At 50.1% G+C, this 24,458-nt stretch overlaps 1 protein-coding gene across 4 annotated transcripts in view; it reads left to right on the top strand.

The window, feature by feature from the left end:
* Window positions 1–23,301, top strand: part of LOC100521600 (uncharacterized) — a 102,921-nt gene extending 79,620 nt beyond the window's left edge. For 2 of the 4 annotated variants that reach the window (XM_084980861.1, XM_084980862.1), the window contains 13 exons: window positions 828–1,018; window positions 1,468–1,492; window positions 3,691–3,738; window positions 4,785–4,913; window positions 6,969–7,189; window positions 7,914–7,938; window positions 10,986–11,036; window positions 11,396–11,443; window positions 13,007–13,227; window positions 13,952–13,976; window positions 17,024–17,074; window positions 17,434–17,481; window positions 22,594–23,301. In XM_084980861.1, the coding sequence (XP_084836987.1) occupies window positions 828–1,018; window positions 1,468–1,492; window positions 3,691–3,738; window positions 4,785–4,913; window positions 6,969–7,189; window positions 7,914–7,938; window positions 10,986–11,036; window positions 11,396–11,443; window positions 13,007–13,227; window positions 13,952–13,976; window positions 17,024–17,074; window positions 17,434–17,481; window positions 22,594–22,613 (1,103 nt within the window). In that variant the 3' untranslated portion in view covers window positions 22,614–23,301. Of the gene's footprint in view, window positions 1–827; window positions 1,019–1,467; window positions 1,493–3,690; window positions 3,739–4,784; window positions 4,914–6,968; window positions 7,190–7,913; window positions 7,939–10,985; window positions 11,037–11,395; window positions 11,444–13,006; window positions 13,228–13,951; window positions 13,977–17,023; window positions 17,194–17,290; window positions 17,482–22,593 lie in introns of all 4 variants that reach the window. The other 2 variants (XR_014818289.1, XM_084980863.1) reach the window with 2 other exon arrangements.
* Window positions 23,302–24,458: the final 1,157 nt, after the last annotated feature.

Here is a 24,458-nt window from a genome sequence, read left to right as displayed (position 1 = left end):
ATGAATCCACATAGGAATAAAATTCTACCGGAGAAAAAATTGTAATTATGTTAAATATGTTGCTACATGGATGATCCAAAATGAAACACACTTTTAACAATAGTGAAGTCAGACAGACACAGGAAAAGAAATATTGAACAATTCAACATATAGGCGGTAAGTAGATTAGGCAGATTGTCAAAGGTGGAAAGTAGAGAGGGCTAAGACTTGGCAGCAGGGCTGAAGGGGGAGTCATTCCTGAATGGGTGCAGAGGTCCTATAAGTTATGATGAGAAAGGTTGTTATGGACAGTGGTGCAAAGTACATGGCTTGTGAAGGCATGCCCGACCCCTGAATTTCCTATTGCCAAAGTATTCCAAAGAGAAGCATTATGTATCTAAGAAAAGAAAAGAGGTGAAACATCCCAGAGGATGGCGTGTGAACACAGGAGCACCCTGTGGGAAGAGTAGGGAAGCTGAAATGATCTCCTGCCCTTTCAGAAGATGGAGGAATGTGGCTGGAGAGGAAAATGGGCAGGAGGATTCACGAGACTCTGTCATGGCAGCAGAGCCTGCATGCTCGTGTTGGCCATTTCTCAGATGGAGAATATGCCACGGAGAGGTTCCCTTTAGCAAGAGAGGCAGAGGCTCCCTTTCTCAGGTCTTTCAAGGTGCTCTCTGCCGTCCTTCAAAACGTTTACCCGGGAGGATGGGCCAAGAGAAGCTCCATCCATGCTTCATCCCACCCCCACCCCTTGACTCCCAGCCCATGTCCAGTCAGGTGTGGCACCCAGAGTACCTCCTGATCAGCACCACCGCCTTGCTGACAGTGACTGTGTGTCCCCCTAGAAACACACGACAATGTTGTGGAGGCCAGTGGGAGTGAGAAGACCGAAGAGGAGGCCCCAGCCAGGGAAAATGAGGAGGAGGAAGGCTCGCCCAATAACAAGGTGGAGGAGGAGGCCACAACAAGTGGAAATAACGAGGAGGAGTCCCCAGCCAGCGACAGGGCCGAGCAAGAAGCCCAGACTGCCCCCAAGGTAAGCTCACTTTTCATGATCTGAGATTTAAAAAGGTGCCTCCTTTCTTCTTGGATGTGCCTACTTCAGAAATGGAAATCGGAGGAAGTCCATTATAGAGGATATATGCAGATTCCTCTTTGAAGGGATGTTGAGTCAAAGTTTGGTACCAACCAATAACTCCTTGCAAGGGGCATTGGCAAAAGTGACCCTATCAGTTCTGCAGTGTATGGTAGGGAGCATTTTTCTTTGAAGAAGACCAAAATTTTTTTAAATGAACATGACCTTGAGAGATCTTCCTTGAAAAGCTGGTGCCTTTTCCAAAGGTGTCTTTGCTGTCTTCTTTTGGGGAAACAGACTCAACTCTGCCTTCTGTCTGTGTGCCTGCGGTCCGCAACCACAGGAAGACCTGTGGCCACAGTGCAGAGGATGCTGTGACACTCACAGTGTTTTCTTTTCTCTCATCACAGGTGGATGGGATGGATGATGAAAGCCGTAAGTATTCTGGAACCCGGCTCTGCTGAGGAGAAGTCCAGGTGTTGAGGAAGGGCGGGGGGTGCTTTCCTGCCCCTTTGGTTGCAGAGACACCCTGATTCTGGGTTCCTCCTGGGAAAGGGGGTGAAGGATGGGGTGAAAGAGACTGACTTCCCACAAAAGGGCCATCCCAAGTCCTCGGGTCCCTGGAGGAAAGGAGGCTCTTTGTATGGTGGGGGTAGGTGTCCGGGAACATTGGGGGGTGTGCGTGTGAGGGCCTGTTGGTGTGATTGTGAACCAGTGTGAGTGGGTGTGTTTTGTGGGGAGTCACTTGTGCCTTAGCACCACATAGCTGTCCAGTTTCTCGTTGAACAGTCTCATGATGACCGCAGGCTAACTGTCCATTCCCTCATTCTCCCTGCACCCGCTGGGAGCAAGGTTTGGGGAAAAGGCTTTCCTTCCTCTGTTGGTCTTTCGTTTCCTCTTTTCTTCCCCCTCTGCTTGGTGCAGACTTTCATGCTGTTGTTTCAAATATGTGCCGTGAAGTCGAGCCTCTTGAGGTTGTAAGTGTCCCGAGGGAGTGTTGTGAACGCTGTGCTCCCCCCGCACCTCCTGCCCACTCGGGGCAGCCACCCTTCCAGCCTCTGCTCAGGAGTGGTCTTTCAGACACCTCATGTGCATGACATCAGAGAGTCTTTGTCCTTCTGTGTCTGACTGGCTTCACTTGAAGTGATGTCCTCCAGCGAGTTCCTGTTGAGGCTCAGAGCTCATGAACCTGACCAGTACCTATGAGGACACGGGTTCGACCCTTGACCTTGCTCAGTGGGTTAAGGATCTGACTTTTCCCTGAGCCACGGTGTAGGTTGCAGACATGGCTCAGATCCCAAGTTGCTGTTGCTGTAGCATAGGCAAGCAGCTGTAGCTCTGATTCAGCTCCTAGCCTAGGAACCTCCAAATGCCTCAAGCGAGGCCCTAAAAAGACCAAAAGAAATGATATTGAGATTTTGATATGTGTTGTAGTGTACCTGCTGTTTTTTCATGTAGTATGAAATGTCAATGATATTCCGTCTTCCAATCTATTTTTTTTAGTTTTCTGTATTTTTCAGGCCTTGCTCATGACATAATGAAGTTCCCAGGTGAGGGGTCAAATCTGAGCTATTTATGCCAAACTACACCAGAGCCACATCCACACCTACAACACACGTCTGTGACCTACACCACAGCTCAAATCAACACTGGACCCTTAACCCACTGAGTGAAGCCAGGGATTGAACCTGCTTCATCATGGATATTAGTTGGGTTCATTCCTGATGAGCCACAATGGGCACTCCTCCTTCCCCTCTGTGAACATGGAATGTCATTTGAATTCTTTGTGACTTATTCAATTCTTTCAGCAATGTTTTGTAGTTTTCAGTGTAAAAGTTGTTTCCTTTCTTAGAGCCCTGAGCCTGCTTTCCAGCTACTCCAGCAGCACCATGAGAAGGACGGGCTCGTGAAAACATTGGCGTGTCCCTCACTGCCTCTGCACTGAGCTCTGATTATGGCAGCACAGGTGTTGTGGGCCATACACAGCACCTCTGCTTACCCGTGGGTTCTGCTAGGAATCGGTCTAGAATGTCACCGTTGCCATCTCTCTTTGGGGGTCTGCAGGGCCTCCCAGAATTCCTGGCACAGGTTCATGAGCACAGGAGATACATACAGATGAATGATCAGGTCAGACCAGCCAACTGGTCTGCAGTAAAGCATGTCCGGGGAGGGGAGGTCATATCTTGCTCATCTTTGAATCTCCACCCTGAACACGATGCCTGATGTGGCAGTCACTGGCAGATCACCTCTTTATACTTCATGGAATTCTGTAATAAATAGTGCAATCCATTCATATAAAACACAGCACCGTTCAATTGCTTACTCAGCTATCCCCTTTTCAGTGTGTGTAGAGGTGGAATTTCAGGTGTGTCAGTTTAGAGGTAGGAGCTATAAAGGGCCATAGAAGGAAGAAGTTGAAAGGTCATTCCTTCAGCACGTTGCTGTCCTTCGAATGTTGGCATCTGTGCTCACCTTGTGTGGAAGGGTCTCAGTCCATGGAGCAGAGGGAAGGTCTGGGAGCCTGGAGGAAAACCCAGGGTGATGCTCTGTAACCTGCAGTCACCTCAGGGAAGCAGGAGGAATGGGAGGGTCACTCTTTCTAACTCAATTCCCCGCGTGGTGTATTTCTACAGAGTCAGTGGTGGAGAGCCTGAGCAGCCGCCAGGATGAGGAGGCTGCAGGTAGGGAAGAGCACGCAGCTGGGATCCAGTGGGAGAGGGTTCCTGGGAGCACCTGGGTTCCGCCTGCTGCCGGGAGAGGGAGGAAGTGGGGGATAGGACTTGGCGGGTGGGTGGGTGGGTGGCCTAATGAGTGGCACTCTGCTGTGGTGTTTTCCCCTGTGAAATGGATACCACGAAGAAGACTTGGGTCCCTGGTCTTTGTTGTGCTGTGTTTGTATTCCTCTCTCCTTTTCTTTGAGAGGGAGAATCGATTTTCCCTCCCAAAGCTGCTCCTTCCTGCTTTGGTCTCTGCCCGTTGTGCAAGTTTGCTTTGTGATTGGCACCGTGAGGGCCCAGTGCACAAGAGCTGTTGACTTGGTTTCCTTTATTGGCCTTGAGGGACCTGAAGTGGTGGCACCCAAAGCTCTCCTAGGCCCTTGACCCTGGAGACCAAGTTGGTCGAGTGAGTGTCAGGTGGTGGGTGAGAAGGCAGCTCTCTGGCTCTGCATGTTTGGGATTTCTGACCTCCCTGTCCTATTGTGTCCTCACGGTGTGTCCTGAGGGAAGGGGCGTTCCCAGAGTTGGATGCCCAGAACAGGGAACTGAGGCACAGACAGATCTACATCTCCTTTTGTGGCATGTGTTTCTTCTACAGGGGATGTGAGGAGTTCCCTAGTGTCCTAGAGGCTAAAGATCGAGTGTTCGATCCCTTCCGTGGTGCAGAATCAAGTGCCTGGGTTGGGAACCACTGCATCCCCTGGGAGTGGTGACAATCAATCAGTCAACCAATGGGATTGACATCAGACCATTCTGCATGGTCATTATCTAGGTTGTCTCCGCTACCCAGAGGCATTTTCACACGAAACCTGTGTGGGGAGGTAATGTTTTGAAGTGCACCCCAAAGAGCAAGATCTTTCTAAGTAGAACTTGGATTCTGAAGGCTCTTCTGGGCGGCCGGGTGTTATGGGCTTTGAGGGCTTGGCCTGGGAGTCAATTATTAGTCATTTCCCTGTTATCTTCTGCAATCAGGATGTCACTCGTTCTCTCTGTTGTCATGTATTTTCCAGAATCTTGCTTTGGAAACCTAGGATCTTGCTTCAGGAGTCTGAGGGCAATTTTGTTCTTTACCACCTTGGCTGGAATAATCCCATGGTGGCCACACAACAGGGTGCACCCTGCCAATGAGCCAGATGAAGGTACTGTGGAACCTGACTCAATACATCCAGGCCTGAACAATGATTCTAGTTCATTCCGTGTTCCAAATTTCAGAACAAACTCTACAAATGCTACGCCACATCTTTCTTTTATTCCATGATGCAAATTCAAACGAACTAACTCGGAGTTCCCATCGTGGCGCAGTGGTTAATAAATCCGACTAGGAACCATGAGGTTGTGAGTTTGATCTCTGGCCTGGCTCAGTGGGTTAAGGATCCAGGGTTGCCGTGAGCCATGGTGTAGGTTGAAGATGTGGCTCGGATCCTGAGTTGCAGTGGCAGTGGTCACTGTAGGCCACTACAACTCTGATTAGACCCGTATCCTGGGAATCTCCATATGCTGAGGGAAGCAGGCCTAGAAAAGGCAAAATGACAAAAAAAGCAAAAAATAAATTGAATAACTCAGTTGGTAATTTCCCAACTATGGAAATAATGATTCATTTAAAATCGACATTTGGTTCCTGGTTAATAGCAAAGGTGACCTCACTCATTTTATGACATTTGCTGATATTTAACATTTCCAGTTGTAATAGATCCCTGCATGGAACCACATTTCCCAATTTGAAAACAATACTAGAAATGATTTAGAACAAGATTATATTAACAAGAAATGGTGGATATTACAGAAAGCTCCTCTAACCCATTCCTCCAATTTCCACCAATGACAACGTCCAGCACTGAATGGGGAACTCATGGTACACTGAGCAGCAAAAGATTCCTATAATTTTAATTAATGAAAAGTTCCCCATTTACATTCACATTCAGTTTTTGGGCTGTGCCAGTAGTTGAGGTTGGACACATGCAAAATATTAGGAGGCCCCAGTATGTTACCATAGAGAACGTGTACACTCCCATTTGTAGAAGGACGTTATTCCCAACAGCAAAGAGATGAAACCAATCACAAATGACAAGAGATCAGGAGAGAGATCAAATGCGATATGTGAACAGAAGAGAACAGTATTCTACCGGAAACAAAAGTAAAATTTTAAATAGGATACCAAGAGGATGATCCAAAAAAAAAAACTAAGTACTGTTTGACCAAAAGTGAGGAGTTCCCATCATGGCGTGCCAGCAGTGAAACCGATTAGGAAGCATGAGATTGTGAGTTTGACCCCTGGCCACAATCAGGGGGATAAGGATCTGGTGATGCCGTGAGCTGTGGTGTAGGTGGCAGATGCAGCTGGGATCCTGCCTTGCTGTGGCTCTGACATAAAATGGCAGCTACGGCTCCTATTAGACCCCTAGCCTGGGAACCTCCATATGGCATGTGTGTGGCCCTAAAAAGCAACAAGTATCAATAGAAAAAAAAATAGAGAAATCAGGCAGCACAGAGAAGGAAATATCGTGCAACTCAACATATAGGCGGTAACCAGACTCGGCAGAGTGTCAGAGATGGAAAGTAGAAATGGCCAAGACCTGGCAGCAGGGCTGAAGGGGGAGTCATTCCTGAATGGGTGCAGAGGTCCTATGAGTTATGATGAGAAAAGTTGTTATGGACAGTGGTGCAAAGTACATAGCATTGGGAAGGCCTGCTCTCCCCGTGAGTTTCCTATTGCCAAAGTATTCCAAAGAGAAGCATTATGTATCTAAGAAAAGAAAAGAGGCGAAACATCCCAGAGGATGGCGTGTGAACACAGGAGCACCCTGTGGGAAGAGTAGGGAAGCTGAAATGATCTCCTGCCCTTTCAGAAGATGGAGGAATGTGGCTGGAGAGGAAAATGGGCAGGAGGATTCACGAGACTCTGTCATGGCAGCAGAGCCTGCATGCTCGTGTTGGCCATTTCTCAGATGGAGAATATGCCACGGAGAGGTTCCCTTTAGCAAGAGAGGCAGAGGCTCCCTTTCTCAGGTCTTTCAAGGTGCTCTCTGCCGTCCTTCAAAACGTTTACCCGGGAGGATGGGCCAAGAGAAGCTCCATCCGTGCTTCATCCCACCCCCACCCCTTGACTCTCAGCCCATGTCCAGTCAGGTGAGGTGCCCAGAGTACCTCCCGAGCAGCACCACCGCCTTGCTGACAGTGACTGTGTGTCCCCCTAGCAACCCTCGATGATGTTGTGGAGGCCGGCGGGAGTGAGAAGACGGAGGAAGAGGCCCTGGCTGGGGCAAATGAGGAGGAGGTGGGGCCGGGAACTGAGAAGGTGCAGGAGGAGGCTGCCTGCATTGACGAGGCAGAGGAGGAGGCAGGCCCATCCCTTGAAAATGACGAGGAGTCCCCAGCCAGCGACCTGGTTGAGCAGGAAGACCAGCTTGCCCCCAAGGTAAGCTCACCTTTCTTGATCGGAGATTTAAAAAGGTGCCTCCTTTCTTCTTGGATGTGCCTACTTCAGAAAAGGAAATCTGAGCAAGTCCATTATAGAGGATATATGCACATTCCTCTGTGGAGGAATGTTGAGTCAAAGTTTGGTACCAACCAATAACTCCTTCCAAGGGGCATTGGCAAAAGGGACCACATCAGTTCCCAAGTGTACATAGGGAGCATTTGTCTTTGAAGAAGCCTGAATGTTTTGTTTTGTTGTCTTTTTGCCTTTTCTAGGGCCACTCCTGTGGCATATGGAGGTTCCCAGGCTCAGGGTCAAACCAGAGCTGTAGCCACCGGCCTGCGCCAGAGCCACAGCAACGCGGGATCCGAGCAACGTCTGCAACCTACACCTCAGCTCACGGCAATGCCGGATCCTTAACCCACTGAGCAAGGCCAGGGATCGAACCCGCAACCTCATGGTTCCTGGTCGGATTCGTTAACCACTGCGCCACGACGGGAACTCCAAAGAAGCCTGAATGTTTTTTAAATGAACGTGGACTTGGGAGGTCTTCCATGAAAAGCTGGTGCCTTTTCCACAGGTGTCTTTGCTGTCTTCTTTTGGGGAAACAGACTCAACTCTGCCTTCTGTCTGTGTGCCTGCGGTCCGCAACCACAGGAAGACCTGTGGCCACAGTGCAGAGGATGCTGTGACACTCACAGTGTTTTCTTTTCTCTCATCACAGGTGGACGGGATGGACGATGAAAGCCGTAAGTATTCTGGAACCCGGCTCTGCTGAGGAGAAGTCCAGGTGTTGAGGAAGGGCGGGGGGTGCTTTCCTGCCCCTTTGGTTGCAGAGACACCCTGATTCTGGGTTCCTCCTGGGAAAGGGGGTGAAGGATGGGGTGAAAGAGACTGACTTCCCACAAAAGGGCCATCCCAAGTCCTCGGGTCCCTGGAGGAAAGGAGGCTCTTTGTATGGTGGGGGTAGGTGTCCGGGAACATTGGGGGGTGTGCGTGTGAGGGCCTGTTGGTGTGATTGTGAACCAGTGTGAGTGGGTGTGTTTTGTGGGGAGTCACTTGTGCCTTAGCACCACATAGCTGTCCAGTTTCTCGTTGAACAGTCTCATGATGACCGCAGGCTAACTGTCCATTCCCTCATTCTCCCTGCACCCGCTGGGAGCAAGGTTTGGGGAAAAGGCTTTCCTTCCTCTGTTGGTCTTTCGTTTCCTCTTTTCTTCCCCCTCTGCTTGGTGCAGACTTTCATGCTGTTGTTTCAAACATGTGCCATGAACTCGAGCCTCTTGAGGTTGTAAGTGTCCCGAGGAGTGTTGTGAACGCTGTGCTCCCCCCGCACCTCCTGCCCACTCGGGGCAGCCACCCTTCCAGCCTCTGCTCAGGAGTGGTCTTTCAGACACCTCATCTGCATGACATCAGAGAGTCTTTGTCCTTCTGTGTCTGACTGGCTTCACTTGAAGTGATGTCCTCCAGCGAGTTCCTGTTGAGGCTCAGAGCTCATGAACCTGACCAGTACCTATGAGGACACGGGTTCGACCCTTGGCCTTGCTCAGTGGGTGAAGAATCCCGCATTGCAGTGAGCTGCGGCAGAGGTCCCAGACGCGGCTGGTATCCAGCTTGGCTGTGGCTGTGGTGTCGGCCGGTGGCCACAGCTCTGATTTGCCGCCTCGCCTGGGAATTTCCATCTGCTGCGGGGGCAGCCCTCAAGCCCAAAAGTGAATCAGTCAATAATGTCCTGGAGTTCTCTGTGCATTGCTGCAATGGGTAGGGTTTCCTTCTTCTGTGACAACGGAATACCTTGCTATGGTCTGTATCCACCCCGTTGTCTTTCTCAGTCTGTGTGCCCGTGGACACTGGGGCTCTGTTTCTGTTGGGCTCTTGTGTATGGCGCTGCCGTGATCCTGGGATGGCAGGTCTCTTTACCCGACACTGATGGATCTTCCTTTACATGTCCATGCAGCAGTGGGATTGCAGGGTCCTGCCGTGGTGTTTCCCGTCCTGGCTGGCCCCGTTGACATTCCCTGCTACAGTGTCCAGAAGTCCCAGGCAGTCACATCTTCCCAAACATCTGTTCAGGTTTGAAAACACTCCGTGTCCTACCAGGTGGGAGGTGATACCTCGTGGTGCCTTTGCTTTGCCTTTCCATTGTGATAGGCGACTTTGGGAAACATGCCCTCTGTGTGCTGCTCTCTGTGGTCTTCTTGGACGGTGGGTCTCTCCCAGGCTTCCACTCATCTACAACTGAGGCATTTGCCTTTTGATTCAATTGATTTGTAGTTGTTTCCCATATATTCCAAATATGAGCCCCTGTTTCAAATACAAGATTTACAAATATCCTCTTCTGTAGGTTGTCTTTCCATTCAGTGGATTGTTAGACACTGTCCTTTCTGTTTGTTTCTATTTTAATGGAGGTACAGTGTTGTTTCACTCTCTGCTGTGGAGCAACGTTCCCCAGTCGTGTGTGTCCATTAACGTATGTTCCTTTTTTGATATTATTGCCGTCTGAGATCAGGTCGATTACAGGAGATTGGATCTCGTTCTCCGTGTGCTGCAACAGGAGGACCTTGTTGTCTCTCCATTCTCAATGCCGTAGTTGGCATCAACTGCCCCCAAACTCCCAGTCCGTGCCCTTCACAACCACAAGTCTGTTCTCTGCATCCGTGGGTTCTGTGGACAGGTTCCTTTGTGCCGTGCTTTAGATTCCACCTCTAAGTGAGATCAGGTGGTATCCGTCTTTCTCTTTGTCACGTACTTCACTTTGCACGAGAATCTCCCGATCCATCCCTATTGTTTTGAGTGGCATTGGTTTCTTCTTCGATTTTCTGGCTGAGTCGTGAATTCCATCATCTATGTGGACCACATCGTCATGAGCCATTCATCTGTCTGTGGACATGAGGTGGCTTCCCTGTCTTGGCTGTTGTGAACAGTGCTGCCATAAACATAGAGGGGCATATGTCTTTTTCCTGGATACATTTGTCCTGATATTTCCCAGGGTGCTCGGCTTGCTAGGTCGCATGCCCTGCTGTGTTCAGTTTTCGCAGGACCCTCCATGGTGTCCTCCATAGTGGTTGTACCAGTGTACGTTCGCATCGGCAATGCTGGGGCGGGGGAGCCTTTTCTCCACCCGTATCTGCGACCGACACCAGAGCTCTCGGCAACGCTGGATCCTTAACCCCCTCAGCGAGGCCAGGGATCAACCCCGCAAGCTCGTGGTTCCTAGTCGGATTCGTTTCCGCTGTGCCCTGACGGGAACTCCTGGGTGGTTTCTTTGCTGTTGTTGTTGTGGAGGTGTGTGAGTTTTCTTTATATATGTTTTGGAGGTGAACCTCACGGGCAGTGGTCCTTTTCTCCTCAGTGCTTCTGTAGAGCTGCTGTCCACAGTGTGCCAGCCACTGGCCAGAAGGAGCCATTTCTGCTTAATTGAGTTCAGTCAGTAGTTAGGTCTGCCTCTTGCAGTGAACAGAATAAAGCAGCCTATGGTTCACTCCCAGGGGCCACCACACAAGTGTGTCCATGCAGCTGGAATTTCAGGTGTGTCACCCTGGAGCTGAGGCCTCCAGATGGACTCGTAGAAGGGAGATGTGTAAGGCTCCATCCCTCAGCAGCCCACGATCTCTGAAGGTTTGCCACTGTGGCCAATGTTTTATGGAAGCTTCTGAGGCCGTAGAGCAGAGGGAAGTTCTGAGCACACGGAGGACAAGCCAGGGTGGTGCTGTGTGGCCGCAAACAACCCTAAGTAGGGGATACGTGTGGGGGACAGGCTCTAACACCTTGATTCCTTATGTCTGTGTCTCTGCAGTATGTTTCATGGAGAGTCTGAGTGACAGCAACCATGATGAAAGTGATACAGGTAAGAACAGCTCTCAGGTAGGAGCCAATGGGAGAGGGATCCCGGGACACTTGGGTGACGCCTGCTGCTTGGAGTGTGGGGCAGGTGAGTCTGAAACTTAAAAACAGAAAGAAATTGATGTAAAGATGTTCACCGCCTACTTTAATAAGGAGAGGGAGCAGATATGAGATGCCTGAATGTTAGCATCTGTGCTCACCTTGTGTGGAAGGGTCTCAGTCCATGGAGCAGAGGGAAGGTCTGGGCACCTGGAGGAAAAACCAGGGTGATGCTCTGTACCCGTAGTCACCTCAGGGAAGCCGGAGAAACGGGAGGGCCACTCTTTCTAACTCCTTGATTCCCCTGATGGTGTGTTTCTACAGACTCAGTGGTGGAGAGCCTGAGCAGCCGCCAGGATGAGGAGGCTGCAGGTAGGGAAGAGCACGCAGCTGGGATCCAGTGGGAGAGGGTTCCTGGGAGCACCTGGGTTCCGCCTGCTGCCGGGAGAGGGAGGAAGTGGGGGATAGGACTTGGCGGGTGGGTGGGTGGGTGGCCTAATGAGTGGCACTCTGCTGTGGTGTTTTCCCCTGTGAAATGGATACCACGAAGAAGACTTGGGTCCCTGGTCTTTGTTGTGCTGTGTTTGTATTCCTCTCTCCTTTTCTTTGAGAGGGAGAATCGATTTTCCCTCCCAAAGCTGCTCCTTCCTGCTTTGGTCTCTGCCCGTTGTGCAAGTTTGCTTTGTGATTGGCACCGTGAGGGCCCAGTGCACAAGAGCTGTTGACTTGGTTTCCTTTATTGGCCTTGAGGGACCTGAAGTGGTGGAACCTGAAGTGGTGGCACCTTGACCCTGGAGACCAAGTTGGTCGAGTGAGTGTCAGGTGGTGGGTGAGAAGGCAGCTCTCTGGCTCTGCATGTTTGGGATTTCTGGCCTCCCTGTCCTATTGTGTCCTCACGGTGTGTCCTGAGGGAAGGGATGTTCGCAGAGTTGGATGAGTTAAAGGAGGCATACTTGGAGTTCCAGTGGTTAAGGAATCCAACTAGGAACCATGAGATTGCGGGTTCGATCGCTGGCCTCACTCAGTGAGTTAAGGATCCAGTAATGCCGTGAGCTGTGGTGTAGGTGGCAGATGCAGCTGGGATCCTGCCTTGCTGTGGCTCTGACATAAAATGGCAGCTACGGCTCCTATTAGACCCCTAGCCTGGGAACCTCCATATGGCATGTGTGTGGCCCTAAAAAGCAACAAGTATCAATAGAAAAAAAAAATAGAGAAATCAGGCAGCACAGAGAAGGAAATATCGTGCAACTCAACATATAGGCGGTAACCAGACTCGGCAGAGTGTCAGAGATGGAAAGTAGAAATGGCCAAGACCTGGCAGCAGGGCTGAAGGGGGAGTCATTCCTGAATGGGTGCAGAGGTCCTATGAGTTATGATGAGAAAAGTTGTTATGGACAGTGGTGCAAAGTACATAGCATTGGGAAGGCCTGCTCTCCCCGTGAGTTTCCTATTGCCAAAGTATTCCAAAGAGAAGCATTATGTATCTAAGAAAAGAAAAGAGGCGAAACATCCCAGAGGATGGCGTGTGAACACAGGAGCACCCTGTGGGAAGAGTAGGGAAGCTGAAATGATCTCCTGCCCTTTCAGAAGATGGAGGAATGTGGCTGGAGAGGAAAATGGGCAGGAGGATTCACGAGACTCTGTCATGGCAGCAGAGCCTGCATGCTCGTGTTGGCCATTTCTCAGATGGAGAATATGCCACGGAGAGGTTCCCTTTAGCAAGAGAGGCAGAGGCTCCCTTTCTCAGGTCTTTCAAGGTGCTCTCTGCCGTCCTTCAAAACGTTTACCCGGGAGGATGGGCCAAGAGAAGCTCCATCCGTGCTTCATCCCACCCCCACCCCTTGACTCTCAGCCCATGTCCAGTCAGGTGAGGTGCCCAGAGTACCTCCCGAGCAGCACCACCGCCTTGCTGACAGTGACTGTGTGTCCCCCTAGCAACCCTCGATGATGTTGTGGAGGCCGGCGGGAGTGAGAAGACGGAGGAAGAGGCCCTGGCTGGGGCAAATGAGGAGGAGGTGGGGCCGGGAACTGAGAAGGTGCAGGAGGAGGCTGCCTGCATTGACGAGGCAGAGGAGGAGGCAGGCCCATCCCTTGAAAATGACGAGGAGTCCCCAGCCAGCGACCTGGTTGAGCAGGAAGACCAGCTTGCCCCCAAGGTAAGCTCACCTTTCTTGATCGGAGATTTAAAAAGGTGCCTCCTTTCTTCTTGGATGTGCCTACTTCAGAAAAGGAAATCTGAGCAAGTCCATTATAGAGGATATATGCACATTCCTCTGTGGAGGAATGTTGAGTCAAAGTTTGGTACCAACCAATAACTCCTTCCAAGGGGCATTGGCAAAAGGGACCACATCAGTTCCCAAGTGTACATAGGGAGCATTTGTCTTTGAAGAAGCCTGAATGTTTTGTTTTGTTGTCTTTTTGCCTTTTCTAGGGCCACTCCTGTGGCATATGGAGGTTCCCAGGCTCAGGGTCAAACCAGAGCTGTAGCCACCGGCCTGCGCCAGAGCCACAGCAACGCGGGATCCGAGCAACGTCTGCAACCTACACCTCAGCTCACGGCAATGCCGGATCCTTAACCCACTGAGCAAGGCCAGGGATCGAACCCGCAACCTCATGGTTCCTGGTCGGATTCGTTAACCACTGCGCCACGACGGGAACTCCAAAGAAGCCTGAATGTTTTTTAAATGAACGTGGACTTGGGAGGTCTTCCATGAAAAGCTGGTGCCTTTTCCACAGGTGTCTTTGCTGTCTTCTTTTGGGGAAACAGACTCAACTCTGCCTTCTGTCTGTGTGCCTGCGGTCCGCAACCACAGGAAGACCTGTGGCCACAGTGCAGAGGATGCTGTGACACTCACAGTGTTTTCTTTTCTCTCATCACAGGTGGACGGGATGGACGATGAAAGCCGTAAGTATTCTGGAACCCGGCTCTGCTGAGGAGAAGTCCAGGTGTTGAGGAAGGGCGGGGGGTGCTTTCCTGCCCCTTTGGTTGCAGAGACACCCTGATTCTGGGTTCCTCCTGGGAAAGGGGGTGAAGGATGGGGTGAAAGAGACTGACTTCCCACAAAAGGGCCATCCCAAGTCCTCGGGTCCCTGGAGGAAAGGAGGCTCTTTGTATGGTGGGGGTAGGTGTCCGGGAACATTGGGGGGTGTGCGTGTGAGGGCCTGTTGGTGTGATTGTGAACCAGTGTGAGTGGGTGTGTTTTGTGGGGAGTCACTTGTGCCTTAGCACCACATAGCTGTCCAGTTTCTCGTTGAACAGTCTCATGATGACCGCAGGCTAACTGTCCATTCCCTCATTCTCCCTGCACCCGCTGGGAGCAAGGTTTGGGGAAAAGGCTTTCCTTCCTCTGTTGGTCTTTCGTTTCCTCTTTTCTTCCCCCTCTGCTTGGTGCAGACTTTCATGCTGTTGTTTCAAACATGTGCCATGAACTCGAGCCTCTTGAGGTTGTAAGTGTCCCGAGGAGTGTTGTGAACGCTGTGCTCCCCCCGCACCTCCTGCCCACTCGGGGCAGCCACCCTTCCAGCCTCTGCTCAGGAGTGGTCTTTCAGACACCTCATCTGCATGACATCAGAGAGTCTTTGTCCTTCTGTGTCTGACTGGCTTCACTTGAAGTGATGTCCTCCAGCGAGTTCCTGTTGAGGCTCAGAGCTCATGAACCTGACCAGTACCTATGAGGACACGGGTTCGACCCTTGGCCTTGCTCAGTGGGTGAAGAATCCCGCATTGCGGTGAGCTGCGGCAGAGGTCCCAGACGCGGCTGGTATCCAGCTTGGCTGTGGCTGTGGTGTCGGCCGGTGGCCACAGCTCTGATTTGCCGCCTCGCCTGGGAATTTCCATCTGCTGCGGGGGCAGCCCTCAAGCCCAAAAGTGAATCAGTCAATAATGTCCTGGAGTTCTCTGTGCATTGCTGCAATGGGTAGGGTTTCCTTCTTCTGTGACAACGGAATACCTTGCTATGGTCTGTATCCACCCCGTTGTCTTTCTCAGTCTGTGTGCCCGTGGACACTGGGGCTCTGTTTCTGTTGGGCTCTTGTGTATGGCGCTGCCGTGATCCTGGGATGGCAGGTCTCTTTACCCGACACTGATGGATCTTCCTTTACATGTCCATGCAGCAGTGGGATTGCAGGGTCCTGCCGTGGTGTTTCCCGTCCTGGCTGGCCCCGTTGACATTCCCTGCTACAGTGTCCAGAAGTCCCAGGCAGTCACATCTTCCCAAACATCTGTTCAGGTTTGAAAACACTCCGTGTCCTACCAGGTGGGAGGTGATACCTCGTGGTGCCTTTGCTTTGCCTTTCCATTGTGATAGGCGACTTTGGGAAACATGCCCTCTGTGTGCTGCTCTCTGTGGTCTTCTTGGACGGTGGGTCTCTCCCAGGCTTCCACTCATCTACAACTGAGGCATTTGCCTTTTGATTCAATTGATTTGTAGTTGTTTCCCATATATTCCAAATATGAGCCCCTGTTTCAAATACAAGATTTACAAATATCCTCTTCTGTAGGTTGTCTTTCCATTCAGTGGATTGTTAGCCACTGTCCTTTCTGTTTGTTTCTATTTTAATGGAGGTACAGTGTTGTTTCACTCTCTGCTGTGGAGCAGCGTTCCCCAGTCGTGTGTGTCCATTAACGTATGTTCCTTTTTTGATATTATTGCCGTCTGAGATCAGGTCGATTACAGGAGATTGGATCTCGTTCTCCGTGTGCTGCAACAGGAGGACCTTGTTGTCTCTCCATTCTCAATGCCGTAGTTGGCATCAACTGCCCCCAAACTCCCAGTCCGTGCCCTTCACAACCACAAGTCTGTTCTCTGCATCCGTGGGTTCTGTGGACAGGTTCCTTTGTGCCGTGCTTTAGATTCCACCTCTAAGTGAGATCAGGTGGTATCCGTCTTTCTCTTTGTCACGTACTTCACTTTGCACGAGAATCTCCCGATCCATCCCTATTGTTTTGAGTGGCATTGGTTTCTTCTTCGATTTTCTGGCTGAGTCGTGAATTCCATCATCTATGTGGACCACATCGTCATGAGCCATTCATCTGTCTGTGGACATGAGGTGGCTTCCCTGTCTTGGCTGTTGTGAACAGTGCTGCCATAAACATAGAGGGGCATATGTCTTTTTCCTGGATACATTTGTCCTGATATTTCCCAGGGTGCTCGGCTTGCTAGGTCGCATGCCCTGCTGTGTTCAGTTTTCGCAGGACCCTCCATGGTGTCTTCCATAGTGGTTGTACCAGTGTACGTTCGCATCGGCAATGCTGGGGCGGGGGAGCCTTTTCTCCACCCGTATCTGCGACCGACACCAGAGCTCTCGGCAACGCTGGATCCTTAACCCCCTCAGCGAGGCCAGGGATCAACCCCGCAAGCTCGTGGTTCCTAGTCGGATTCGTTTCCGCTGTGCCCTGACGGGAACTCCTGGGTGGTTTCTTTGCTGTTGTTGTTGTGGAGGTGTGTGAGTTTTCTTTATATATGTTTTGGAGGTGAACCTCACGGGCAGTGGTCCCTTTCTCCTCAGTGCTTCTGTAGAGCTGCTGTCCACAGTGTGCCAGCCACTGGCCAGAAGGAGCCATTTCTGCTTAATTGAGTTCAGTCAGTAGTTAGGTCTGCCTCTTGCAGTGAACAGAATAAAGCAGCCTATGGTTCACTCCCAGGGGCCACCACACAAGTGTGTCCATGCAGCTGGAATTTCAGGTGTGTCACCCTGGAGCTGAGGCCTCCAGATGGACTCGTAGAAGGGAGATGTGTAAGGCTCCATCCCTCAGCAGCCCACGATCTCTGAAGGTTTGCCACTGTGGCCAATGTTTTATGGAAGCTTCTGAGGCCGTAGAGCAGAGGGAAGTTCTGAGCACACGGAGGACAAGCCAGGGTGGTGCTGTGTGGCCGCAAACAACCCTAAGTAGGGGATACGTGTGGGGGACAGGCTCTAACACCTTGATTCCTTATGTCTGTGTCTCTGCAGTATGTTTCATGGAGAGTCTGAGTGACAGCAACCATGATGAAAGTGATACAGGTAAGAACAGCTCTCAGGTAGGAGCCAATGGGAGAGGGATCCCGGGACACTTGGGTGACGCCTGCTGCTTGGAGTGTGGGGCAGGTGAGTCTGAAACTTAAAAACAGAAAGAAATTGATGTAAAGATGTTCACCGCCTACTTTAATAAGGAGAGGGAGCAGATATGAGATGCCTGAATGTTGGCATCTGTGCTCACCTTGTGTGGAAGGGTCTCAGTCCATGGAGCAGAGGGAAGGTCTGGGCACCTGGAGGAAAAACCAGGGTGATGCTCTGTACCCGTAGTCACCTCAGGGAAGCCGGAGAAACGGGAGGGCCACTCTTTCTAACTCCTTGATTCCCCTGATGGTGTGTTTCTACAGACTCAGTGGTGGAGAGCCTGAGCAGCCGCCAGGATGAGGAGGCTGCAGGTAGGGAAGAGCACGCAGCTGGGATCCAGTGGGAGAGGGTTCCTGGGAGCACCTGGGTTCCGCCTGCTGCCGGGAGAGGGAGGAAGTGGGGGATAGGACTTGGCGGGTGGGTGGGTGGGTGGCCTAATGAGTGGCACTCTGCTGTGGTGTTTTCCCCTGTGAAATGGATACCACGAAGAAGACTTGGGTCCCTGGTCTTTGTTGTGCTGTGTTTGTATTCCTCTCTCCTTTTCTTTGAGAGGGAGAATCGATTTTCCCTCCCAAAGCTGCTCCTTCCTGCTTTGGTCTCTGCCCGTTGTGCAAGTTTGCTTTGTGATTGGCACCGTGAGGGCCCAGTGCACAAGAGCTGTTGACTTGGTTTCCTTTATTGGCCTTGAGGGACCTGAAGTGGTGGCACCTGAAGTGGTGGCACCTTGACCCTGGAGACCAAGTTGGTCGAGTGAGTGTCAGGTGGTGGGTGAGAAGGCAGTGCTCTGGCTCTGCATGTTTGGGATTTCTGGCCTCCCTGTCCTATTGTGTCCTCACGGTGTGTCCTGAGGGAAGGGATGTTCGCAGAGTTGGATGAGTTAAAGGAGGCATACTTGGAGTTCCAGTGGTTAAGGAATCCAACTAGGAACCATGAGATTGCGGGTTCGATCCCTTGCCTCACTCGGTGTCTTAAATATCCAGCATTTTTGTGAGCTATGGTGTTTGTCGCAGATACAGCTTGCATCCTGTATTTCGTGGCTGTGGTTTCGACTGGCAGCTGCAGCTCCCATTTTGTCCCTAGCCTGGGAACCTCCATATCCTGTCAGAGTTGCCCTAGAATAAAGAAAAAGACAAAAATAGTATAAAATAAAATAAAGGAGAAGTCATCTGGGGTTGCTGCATAGGATCCAGTACCCTTGAGTCCTGTCCACCTGCACAGCTGACCCCAGGCTGCTGTCATGACTCTCCTCCCCTCTGGGAGAGGTCCATGTCCAGCTGCCCAAAGAGACCACCCCTGGCCAGCAGGAATTTGGGGGACTGTGTGAAGGAGCTGCTGGCCTTGCTTCAGACCCTTTCTCTCCTGGCCCTGTGACCTCATCTCCTGGGATTGACCATGTCCCAGACAGAGCCTCTGGCAGCAGGACCAGGTGGTCACAGCTCCTGTTGGATCCCCCTCTTCCCATCAGACTGCTATCCCCTGATCCCCAAATCCCAGTCATGTTGACCCTGTGTCCCTTCCTAGCCTGGCCCTGGTCTCCTCCCTCCCAGGTCCCCGAGGCTCAGGCCAAATGGAGGCAGGTGGTGAGCATTCACATCGGGTCTGTACTGAACCAATCTCAGCCTGAGAGAAGTGACACAGGGTCCTTTCCCTCTGAGTTTGTGTCAGCCTCTCTAAGGCCTCCCTCATGTCGGGGCTCCAGAAAACAATCAAGATGAAGGCATCTATCCCTCAGTGCTCATGTACGAAGAGTGGCTCACCTGGCCCAGCCCTGCATCCTTGTGGATGCTTAGTGCTCCTGGCATCACACAGAAGACATGGCAGGATCCCAACCTGAGTGGGAATTTCCAGGGTCTGGGTCTTCCCTCAGTCTCTGTAAGGCCCAGGGATGGCCTGGGCCATCCCATGCCACCCATTCTCAAACTGAGGTTGGAACTTCTGTAAATTCTTTGACATAGATGACAAGTTCAAATGCAGCAACCCCTGAGGCAATTCAGTTCTGTCTTCTCTTGGGAAAAGTGAAAGGCTAGGATTCAAATTTGTTGTATTCCTTTCAGTGACTTTTCACTGTGTCATCTAATAACATGAATGTAACTTGTTTTAGTACACTTTCAAAAGCATTGTCTTCTCAGAGTTCCTGCTGTGGCTCAGTGGGTTAAAAACACGACATGGTGTCCATGAAGATGCAGGTTCAATCCCTGGCCTCGCTCAGTCAGTTGAAGAATCTGGCATTGCTGCAAGCTGTGGCATACATTGCAAAGGCGATTCAAATCCCACCTTGTGGCATCTGTTTTAGGCCTGCAGAGGCAGCTTGTCCCTGACCCCTAGCCCATGAACGTCCATATGCTGCAGGTGTGGCTGAAAAAAGAAAAAGAGAATACCTTTCTTCTATATACTTTTCATGCAGCAATAGAATAAAAAGATAAATTTATATTTCTACTACCACATCTTCATGATTTTTTGAAACTCTTAATACTGAAAAATATTTATTGAATTTCTTTCGCTATAGATTATTTACTGTATTGTGTTAGTTTCAGGTGTACAGCTTCAAATTCTTTTTCTTTACAGGTTATGAGAAGATATTGCATAGAGTTCCATGTGCTACACAGTGAATCCTTGTTGCTTCTCTATTAATCTCACACTCCCAATTGATCCCTTCCCTTCCTTTCCCTTTCCCCTTTGCTAATGGAAGTTTGCTTCCCATGTCTGTGCGTTGTTTCAGTTTTGTAAAAAAGCTGGATTGTAGTCATGTTTCAGATTCAGCATAGAAGTGTTAGAACTTTCATCTTTGTCTAACTTACTTCACGTAGTATGATAATCTCTAGGTCTGTCCATGTTGCTGCAAATTGCATGGCTTCATTCTTTCTTATGGCTGAGTGTGACTCCTATATATACATGAAGTATTTTTTGAAGAAGTGAGGTATTTTTGTACCTATTTCTGCTGTACAGCAAAGGGACCCAGTCACACCTATTTATACATTATTTTTCTCTTCTTATGTTCCATTGTGTTCTCTCCAAAGAGACTGAATACAGTTCCCTGTGCTACAGCGTAGGGCCTCATTGCTTATCCATCCTAAATGTAAGCGTTTGCATCGACCAACCCCAAATTCCCAGTCCATCCCACTTCCTCTCCCCTCCCCCTTGGCTCCCCACACGTCTGTCCTCTAGATCTGTGAGTCTGTTTCTGTTCTGGAGATATGTTCCTTTGTGCCCTATCTTGGCTTCTGCATGGAAGTGATGTCATGTGGTATTTGTCATTGTCTTTCTGACTTGTGCCACATACCATGATAACTTTAGTGGCATCGCTGTTGCTGCCAGTGGCATTGTTTCTTTCTTGTACACAGCTGAGTGGTACGACATTGTATATGTGTACCCCATCGTCTTCATCCATCCATCTGTTGGTGGACATTTAGATTGCTTCCATGCCTTGGCTCTTGTGAATTGTGCCATGAACATACAGGGGCATGTGTTTTTTGAGGGGGGTTTGGGTTTTTTTTTGTTTTTCATTTTTTTGTGTTTTTACCATTTCTTGGGCCGCTCCCGTGGAATATGGAGGTTCCCAGGCTAGGGGTCAAATCGGAGCTGGAGCTGCTGGCCTACACCACAGCCACAGCAATGCAGGATCCGAGCTGTGTCTGCAAACTACACCACAGCTCATGGCAACGCCGGATCCTTAACCCACTGAGCAAGGCCAGGGATTGAACCCGCAACCTCATGTTTCCTAGTTGGATTCGTTAACCACTGAGCCACGATGGGAACTCCACAGGAGCATGTGTCTTTTTGAGTGAAAGTTTTGTCTGGGTAGATGCCCAGGTGTGGGATCGCTGGATCATATAGGGTAGTACTGTAGTGAGTTTTCTGAGGAACCCCCATACTCTTTTCCAGAGTGGTCACACTGATTTCCACTGCCACCAACAGTGTAGGAGGGTTCCCCTTTCTCCACACCCCCTCCAGCATTTGTTATCTATCAACTTAATGACGGCCATTCTAACAGGTGTGGGGTGGTCCCTCGCTGCAGTTTTGATGTGTAGTCCCCTCGTACCAAGCAAGGTTGAGCATCTCTTCATGTGCCTATTGGCCATCCCTAAGCCTCATCTGGAGAAATGTCTCTTTAGGTCTTCCGGCTCTTTTTGCATTGAGTTGTTTGGTTTTTGTGGTGGTGGATGAGTTGTATGTGTTGTTTCTCTATTTTGAAGGTAAAGCCATTGGTGGGTGAATCATGTACAAATATTCTCTCCTAGAATAGATTTACAAGGAGATCCTGCTGAATAGCATTGAGAACTATGTCTAGATACTCATGTTGCAACAGAAGAAAGGGTGGGGGAAAAACTGTAATTGCAATGTATATATGTAAGGATAACCTGACCCCCTTGCTGTACAGTGGGAAAATAAAAAAAAAAAACAAATATTCTCTCCCATTCTGTGGAGTTTTTCTTTTTTAAAAAAAGGTCTCCTTTGCTGTGCAAACGCTTTTGAGCTTAATTAGTTCCTACTGATTTAGTTGTGTTTTTATTGTCATTATTCTAGGAGGCATATCAAACAAGATCTTGATGCGATTTATGTCCAAGAGCATTCTGCCTGTTGTTCTCTAGGGGTTTTCTAGTATCTGGCCTTACATGGAGGTCGCCCAGCCATTTGGAGTTTATTTCTGTGTATGGTGTTAGTGAATGTTCTCACTGCACTTTTGACAGGTACCTGTCCGGTTTTCCCAGCACTACTGATGGAAGACAATGTCTTTCCTCCAGTGTATGTTCTTGCCTCCTTTGCCATAGAGCAGTTGACCCTTGGTGCTTGGGTTTATTTCTGGGCTTTCTGACTGATCAGTGTTGCTGCTTTTTCGCCAGGATCATAGAGTTGAATGACTGTAGCTTTGTAGTATAGTCTGAATACAGGAAGACTGATTTCTCCACTTCTTCCCCCCCCCCTTGAAAAGCACAAGCGAGAATGGCCAGGAGGTAGAAAGCATTCTCAGGGTAAAAGGAGGTCTTCAGGCCTCTGTCCATTTCTGCCACGCAGGTCTCATGGTTAGTGGTATAAAGCATGGGCTGCAGGGGCTGGTTACCCCTTCCCTTGGGTTATCAGCTGTCCTGCTCCTCCCAGGGCCCCACTGGGAGGGACTACATCCTTGTCTCCTGGAGCCTCCCCTTTCCGCTGCATCTGTTTCACTGTGCAGGGATCAGTCCCTTGAAGGCTGCCCAGCCCAATGCACAGGGAACTCGCTCCTGGAGGACAATTGTATTCCCTCTTTGCTAACAGAAAACCTCCTCAGCTAAGCACAGCATAGACGGCAGTGCCACGGGGATCTGAGCCCTGGGGAGTTCCAGGCCCTGAGGAGCCTGACGGACCCACACATCCACCCAGGGGAGCCCTCCTTCCATCTGACTCTGCACCTCCTCGGTGATGGCATCCCTGTGTTTGTGTTGCAGACTCCTCTGGGACACCTTGAAGCCTCAGCCTGGGACTGGAAGAGTCCAAAAGTTTCCATCTTGACCAGGATACAAGATTGACCTCACTCTTCATCTATTACGAGCCAACTTTAGTATAAGCTTAGTTCTTTATTGTCTAGATTTAGTATTAAGTTCTGATACATGTTTACTACTTGGTATATAAGATTTTGGTAGAATGTAAGATTGTGTATTAAATAATTGTTACCTATCCATTTGCTTTTTTTAAAACTAGTTTTCGATAAAATAAACACAGGTATAGGAAAGCCCCCTTAAGCAGAGGTAGAACTTAATGCACTGGAGTCAGGCAGTCACCCTAGTGTCCACCCCCTGTCCTGTCACCCGCATCAGTCCTGACTGAAGAAGGGGACTGTGGATTTAGTCCTGACCAACTGCCCTCAAGCCAGTTTCTTTCCAAGGATTCTGTGGCCTCATGTCGGTTTGTACCTTTGACCATGGGAACTCTGTCACGCTCCCTCTTTCAGGATGACATGGTTGGCCGAGCCTTGCATGCCCAGACCCTGGCTGCTGGAACATCCATATCTCACCTTTTCCCTCCTCATGTCTCTGACATGTTTCTTTATATCCCATGCCTGGAGTTGGTATTTTTAAAACATGTAGAGTGACACCGAATGAGACACAGATAAAAACTGTAAAAGTAATTTTAATAAAGTACACTTTGATTGCAAAGCAAGTGTGTTTTGTGTTAATGGATCCCTTGGGAGGATAAAGAATGGCATACCCAAGTATGGAAGGCAGAGATAGGAAACATGAGAGAAGGCATGAACGTGCAGATTTTTCGGCAAAGGCCAAGAGAAACATTTCTTTGTCCACAGAAGGAAGATGCGGTGCTGCAGAATTGGGTGGCAAGAGTATTTTCTCTATTCCAAAATCTGAGAGTGAATCCCAAGGTTAACACTTTTCCCCTCCCCAGAATGCGTTGTCACACCTTTCCATTGTCCACGCATCGTCGTGCTCTGCTCTCCCTGCCTTGTAGGACTCTGGGTTCTGCATGATCAGGGTTGCACCTGAAACAACAAAGAAAGAGAGGGAAAGACCAGCTGTCTTTGCCTTGGCTTCTCAAACCCCTCGGGCTCTCCTGGGCTTCCTGGCTTTCCGTGTCTAAAGATGCTCCTAGTGGGAAGCTGAGTCCTGGTCATTCAGATAGGACGTGGGATGGCCAAACTGGGTTCACCCCTGGGAACAGACTTTGCACACTTCCCCAGGTTGTAATGCACATCCCGGCCCCAACCCCACCTACCCCCATGCTCCAGTGCTTCTACTGGGCGACCACAAAAAGAGGAGGCTTTTTCCACCGTCCACCAGCAACAAAAACAGAGGAGACAGAGACCAAAAGGAAGACAGACAGGGAGAGAGAGAGAGGGCTGAGCATAAAATGGGGAGAAAGTGGAAACAAGAGTGAGAGAAAGACACCAAAAATTCAGAGAGAGAGAGAGGGAAGAGAGGCAGTTGACATAGTGGCCTTAGCATCGGGCTCAAGTCACCCCTAGTGACCAAAGCTGTCACAAGTCTGAGCTATCTCAAGGTGTTTTTCGTCCTGGTGAAGCATCTCCCCTGGGGAAGCCATTCTGAAGTTGGCAGAGGGGTTGAGGGGCCTGCAGCTCCTGGGGTCCCTGCTGGGCCGATCAGGTCAGGTTCTCCCCCAGATTTCCACAGACACTCACCCAGCATCTGAAGGGGATGCAGTCCATCCAAAAAGATGTGCTCCCAACCATGCTGCTTGAAGAGCCCCAAGAAGGGAACCAAGACACCTGCCTTTCATGTTCTGGGAACCAGACAGCTATCAGCAGGATACTCCTAGCATGGACTGCTCTAATGCAGTCAGG

This window comes from Sus scrofa, chromosome 10, assembly GCF_054392235.1.
Source record: "Sus scrofa isolate SSC_HxYL_T2T_F1_AM1 chromosome 10, Sscrofa_HxYL_maternal_Yorkshire_Landrace_v2.0, whole genome shotgun sequence".
Classification (NCBI taxonomy): Eukaryota; Metazoa; Chordata; class Mammalia; order Artiodactyla; family Suidae; genus Sus; species Sus scrofa.
Note: the sequence above shows the minus strand (reverse complement) of the source record. Positions and strands in the feature narration are given on the sequence as shown.